The following is a 6,259-nucleotide window of genomic DNA, read 5'->3' as shown; positions in this document are numbered from 1 at the left end:
TTGGAAATAAAAGCATAATACACTAGACGAGGGTAACAAATATTTCACTTTTTTCCCTTATTTTCTTCAATATAATCAAATTGTATTATTATTTCGAGTAAAATAATAAGGAGTCTTTGTATTCATGGCATTTAAATTGTGTTAATGTGCATCAATAAGTCCATTTTTATTCATGGTATTTAAATAGTTAACGTTGACTTATTGGTCATGCTGTATTGGAAGTTTTATGGTGTCGTGTGGTTTGTTTTTTGATATGTAATTCATGAAAACTTTCTGATGTGAAAATTTTAGGATAAGAGTTTAGAAAATTTTTTGACACATGAATGTTTACGAATTGGAGTTTCGAACATAGAAGAAGAGAAGTAAAATTGGAAATTTCATTAACGGCAAAGTCAAAGTAGAAAATCAATCTTTTTTTGATACTGAAATCGATTCCATTGAAGGTCGAAGGTGCATATGTGTTGAATTGGGGATCTGGGTTTAGAAAAAAAATTCTTACGAATTGGGAATTCTAACAGCAAAGAAGAGAAGTCATTTTATAATATTTCGCAAATCCTCTATTAGGAAAATTCAATTTGCCAAAGTGATTATTGTCATCCTATTTGGAATCACCAAACGACTTCGTTCTAGGAAAGACCGATTGAGATTTACTTGGTAGTAGCAGCTCTTGAACGAAAGGGAGATAACCTATCCAACTGCTTCATTTTACCAAAGTAAGTATACCTGCTTAATTCATTGGTCCATTTTTTCATTAGATCCTGCTTGTGTGTCTGGTGATATAGTCTTAAGCTTGATTGTCATTGTTCTCTTCCACCTTTTCTATTTTTACATATTTGTGTTCTCTATCATAGATTATTTTCTTGTTAAAAGAATATGATGTGTTTGAGGATCTAAAATTATTTGCAACATTAGTGTCATTTTTCAATGATTGTTGGACTTGATTTGTAGACTTTCCAAGAGAAGAGTTGGAATTAAGGTTGGGACAATTAAAGTCTCTATAGAAGGTTGAGGTTCTGGTCTATCGTAATCTTTGAATCTTTTAAGATGCTTGAAGAACATACAAATGTGTTTCATCATATTACCACACAATTAATGCTTGTTTTATGAAAAATTAACCGAATAAACTTGATTGATATATATTAACACAATTAATTGTATATGAAGTTGACTTAAAAAAAAACGGAGACTAATAGATACAATATCCTGAAAATGAAGACCACCTAAGCAGTTAAGTCTTTATTTTATTCACTCGTAATTTTTTATAGACATACATCACTTTTATACCATGTCATTCACCACTATCTATTATATTGAAATCATTCTTGAATTTTAGTTTCACATGCATTCAAATTTTCTCATTTTTAACTTAATTTAATTTTATATTTATTTCTTCATTTAGAAGTTCAAATACTCCTATACATCTTCATTTATTTGTAATTATTAGATTCAATTTAATTGAACATTTTAGAATTTAGTAATTTTATTTACTTTAGTGATTTTGTTTAATTTCTCGTAATCATTATAAATTATTGTTTGTTTTAAATCTTTTAAAGCATTAGTTTTCTTTATTTTAATAAATTCTAACTATTTAAATTTTTATTATTTTGTTTCAGCTTATTTATCATTATTTTGTTTTATAATTATAAAAATAAAAATAAAACATTTTAGTTATATTTTCATTATTTTGTTTCAATTTATTTATTACACTTTTATTTTGTAATTATTTTTAAAAGATTCTAATTATTTAAATTTTTATTATTTTGTTTCAGCTTATTTATCATTATTTTGTTTTATAATTATAAAAATAAAAATAAAACATTTTAGTTATATTTTCATTATTTTGTTTCAATTTATTTATTACACTTTTATTTTGTAATTATTTTTAAAAGATTCTAATTATTTAAATTTTTATTATTTTTGTTTCAATTTATTTTTATTTTATCACTCGTTTAGTTTTACAATTATTAATTTATTGTCAAATAAATTCTCTTTAATGGGTTTTTTTAGAGATAATAATGTTTAATAATAAATACATTTCCATAATTGTATATTTCTGATATTCAACATAAATTACTTATATTACATTAAATTTAGTTAACTTATTAAATTCATAAAGGGCTACTCAAACTCATTAAAATATATCTTTGAAATTCCTTTATTAAAAGGAGGTTGTAACTTCTCATGAACCTCAAAATCTCCTTTACGAAATTTTTGGAGATCGATGTCGGAAGATTAACAAAAAAAAAAAAACTTGAACTTGTGAGGTATGTGATTGTTTCTCTTTCGTGCTTCTTACATCCGAATCAGAATAAGGGTTAAAACGAAAAGGGTTCAGCTTTTAAATTCGAAGCCATCCCAAAGTTCTCATTTTTCTTTTAATCAGATAATCATTTCCAACGTAACTCTGCTATTTTCTTCCCTAAAAAAATGTTTTTGCTTTATCACCTAAAGGAATATTTAGGGAAAAAGTAAGATACTTTTAATTAATTCTATTACAGTTCAAGTTTTAGAGGGTGAACCAATTAACGGGGTTGACAACGAAGTCAATAGCAAAAAAAAAAACCAGACATTACTTGAGGGGCAAGTTGGAGAAAAGCTCATATAGTAATAGATCTCTGTTCATAGATTCTCTTGTCTTGTTTTTTTAGTCGTGTCGAGTGTCTCCAAGCCCTTTTGTCCTTGTTTTGTTTTCTCTGCTTAACGAAATAGAGGAAGTGATCTTCTGTCGTATGTTTCATTGATACTAATGAATTTTAACTCACTCCTTTTCACGTTCTAGGCAGCAAGTCAAGGTATTTTTCTTCCTTTTAGTCCACTCGATTACTTTGTTCAACTGGGTTTTCATTTTATGCGATGGTTATCATCCTTTGTATATTGAATTATGTTTCTGTATATCATATGTTTATTCATTATTTTCTGTTTACTTCATTTTATTAGTATTACTATTACTATTATTCTCGTTGTTGTTACTTTGGTCTAGGAGAGTAGACATAACTATACTGATTCATTTTTGGTTTTTGGGTTAGTCTTTTTTGTCTTTGTTTTTCTAATTTCATGAATATATGTTAACATAGTTTGAAGTTTGGTTGAATAAGCAAGCTATTGTATGTTTTGTGTCTATTCTTTATTTCCTAGTAATGAATATAAGTGTGAAAAGGTTGGCATAGAAAACTTCGTCTAATTTTTCCTTTTTCTTGGCTGGGATTCATTTCTAGGGAGACTTTTTTGCTTGTTTCCACATAACTTTTGAGAAAGCTGTTTCCAAGAAGGCCACAAGAAGTTTCTTTCAAGCTTCTGAATTGTACGAAGTCATGAAGCCAAGCCGAATTGAATGGCGTTGACGTGATTCCTCCTTCCTAGAATTCTTCCTTTTGAAAAACAAACTCCACTATCCAAAACCAAGTTCCCACAGATCTGATTCATCTTTTGTGTCTTGTGTTGGGAAGCAGCAGTTTGCATCAATGAGTATTATGAGAAAGGGAAGTTACAAAACTGTTGGCTCAACCTCAGTAGATACTGGTGTTGGTCTTGTTTGCCAGTATCAATTTGAAAATGGGTCATCTCAGTTTGTGTTCATGGATATTGAAAGTGGAAAAAGAGCTTCCCTTAACCACTGGCTCTGCTTCTCCACCGAAAACTTTGTGCAGACCCTTGCTTCCAGCAATGGTTTAATTCTCTTGTCAGGTTTTAGTGAGGACCAATTCTGTTATCATGTGTTCAACCCCCTCACCATGCACAAGTTCACAATCCCTCAAACTAGAATCCAAGAGAATGTTACTAGAGTTGGATTAGCCTTTGATGGATGCCAGTTTGAGGTTGTGGTGGTTGAAGCATGTTCTTCACAATCCAATCAACTAAAAGTTCATGTTTTCTCTTCTGACACTGGCAAATGGAGGAGCCACCACCCCATCAACATAACTGCTCCTTCTTTGCCAGAATTTGAGTTCCAAGAACTTGGCATTCCTCCTCTTTACTCAAACGGGTCAATTCATTGGGAAATCGGTGGACACTTGCTGGTGTATCAAGTCCAAGGACGCCACTGTGAGCTATATGAACTACCAAACTATTCCAAGGATTGGTCTTGGCAACCAACATTGACTTTTCGCCGTCGTTTGTGTGAATCAGGAGGCAGGATTTACTATTGCTACACTGATTTTGATGGCTTCCACATTTGGAAGCTTCTCAATGAGCTCGAGCATGAAGGGTTTCTGTATCATTGGGATTACAAAACGTTTCCTTGGAGTTTAGTCCACAGTGTTGAACCTGAAGTGTTCATGTCTAAGCTCCAAAACTTTTGTGACATGTTCTTCTATGATTGGGACCCTTTCAAGATTGCACCCATTGCCTTTGGTGAAGAAGCACAAATCATATATTTGCAGCTTCCAGGATCTGTTGTTTCTTACAATCTTGACACAGGAACTCTGAAATCAATCTGCACCTACTCTTATTCAGACATGAACTTCAATTGCTGCTCCTTCTTTTCTTCAACTTCTCACAATGCACTCAGTGACACCAATGGAGAAACAGAGCTGAATCTACCCATTGCAGAATTAGAAAAGTTAGCCCTATAAATTACCTTTTGTTTCAGTTAAGTTATGACCATTGGGTTCAGGTGTCACTGAACTCCATAATTCTAGTACTAGTTTTTGACGTTTTACTTATGTGAAAGTGTGTTGTGTGTAGAACATACTTGAATGCTTATTCATATAAATAGTTATAGTTTATCATTTATATATATATATATATATATATATATATATATATATATATATATATATATATATGTGACCCACACGCACATTTTCATTTTACTAATAGATTAAGAGAATGCTTAAATAAATTTCTTCGATAACATTTTTGGCACAAGAAAAAAATTAGTTAACTTGTTCAAAAATTCAAATTAATTTATATATTAAATGATTTTTAGATGTTTTCTTACCTTAAATTCTTCTAAAAATTTAATTTCAACCTAAATTTTAATATTCAAAAATATTTTCTTATTTTTTTCTTTTATGAAAAGGGTTTCCAAGCCGATTCTTTTTAATAAATGTCATATTTATAACAAGCCCAGTTTAGAACTTATGTTTTCTTTTTTTAAAAATAACTCAACCTATAACTTTTGTTGTGTTAATTATATTTATACTAAAATATTTTTAATTAAATCAACGAGAAAGAGAAACAATTATTAGCGAGGAGTAATTTTGAAAATTGATTAAGATATATTTGTTTTTATAGATTAAATCAACTACTGCTATTTTATTTTTGTTTTAATATGAATTAGATAGGGACGTCTTATATTGGGATGAGTTCACATAACTAAGAGTGCGTTTACAAGAAAGTACGTAACAATAGACAGTTGCATAATAACACTAAACATATTGATATCTACTATTTAAAACTAATTATTGTCAAAATAAGCTGTCATTAAAGGTCATAAAGACTGGGCCCGAATCCGCAGGCCTTCCATTTGGGCTTTCCGTGACCCAACCTAGGAGCAACCTTTAGAGCATTATTTTTTTTTTCACCCCTATACTTTTCATGTGCAATCCATGGGTTATTAAAAGACCAAACTAACCTTGTCACCATGACCCCTTGATGCTGATGCCCCCTTGTTATCGTCCCTTGCGTTGTAACTATCCTTGTTTATGTTGTAAAAGGATATTTATGGATAAAATACGCAATTGGTATCTACGGATATTTACTACTCACAATCTGTGGGTAGCGAATGTTTTAATACTCGCTTATAATCGTGTCGGGTTCAGATACTAAACTATTTGTACCCGCGGATACGCGTTACTCGCTAAAAAGATTGAAATTACAATTTTACCCTTAGGATTAAATGAGGTTTTATTGTTTTGCATTTTGCTTCTTTATGCTGTCAACAATGGTGCACGTGTTATGCCCTTCCCCTTTGTGCCACCATCAAGAATGTTGGATTTACAACTAGAAGGAGATTTGTGCCACCAGTACTGTTAGATTTACAAACCAGAGAGGTCGCACACTCTAATGTCGGATATGCATAAATTTCTTCCAATTTCCTCTTTCGATAACAGGTTTTTTAGGGTTTGGGGGGCAAAAATCTTAAACCTTATTTTTTCGATTGTTCTGTTCTACAACAATGTTCTTCTGCAACTGTGCTTTTTAATAATTGTTGAGTTGTTCTAGATTTTTCTTTGTTAAGTTATGTTGGGTAATACGAAGTAACTGTTTAGTACGTGAGAAGAAATTAAATTAGGAAGAAAACAGGGTAGGAAAGAAC

At 30.8% G+C, this 6,259-nt stretch overlaps 1 protein-coding gene across 1 annotated transcript; it reads left to right on the top strand.

Moving 5' to 3' along the window:
* The first annotated feature begins 2,630 nt into the window (after positions 1–2,630).
* LOC106775424 lies at positions 2,631–4,677 on the top strand. Its single transcript, XM_014662548.2, has 2 exons — positions 2,631–2,792; positions 3,216–4,677. The coding sequence occupies exon 2, from the start codon at positions 3,462–3,464 to the stop codon at positions 4,569–4,571; it is 1,110 nt and encodes a 369-aa protein (XP_014518034.1). The 5' UTR covers positions 2,631–2,792; positions 3,216–3,461; the 3' UTR covers positions 4,572–4,677.
* Positions 4,678–6,259: the final 1,582 nt, after the last annotated feature.

Source organism: Vigna radiata, chromosome 10 (genome assembly GCF_000741045.1).
Source record: "Vigna radiata var. radiata cultivar VC1973A chromosome 10, Vradiata_ver6, whole genome shotgun sequence".
NCBI lineage: Eukaryota > Viridiplantae > Streptophyta > Magnoliopsida > Fabales > Fabaceae > Vigna > Vigna radiata.
The sequence above is the reverse complement of the archived record's forward strand: the minus strand, read 5'-3'. Positions and strand labels throughout refer to the sequence as shown.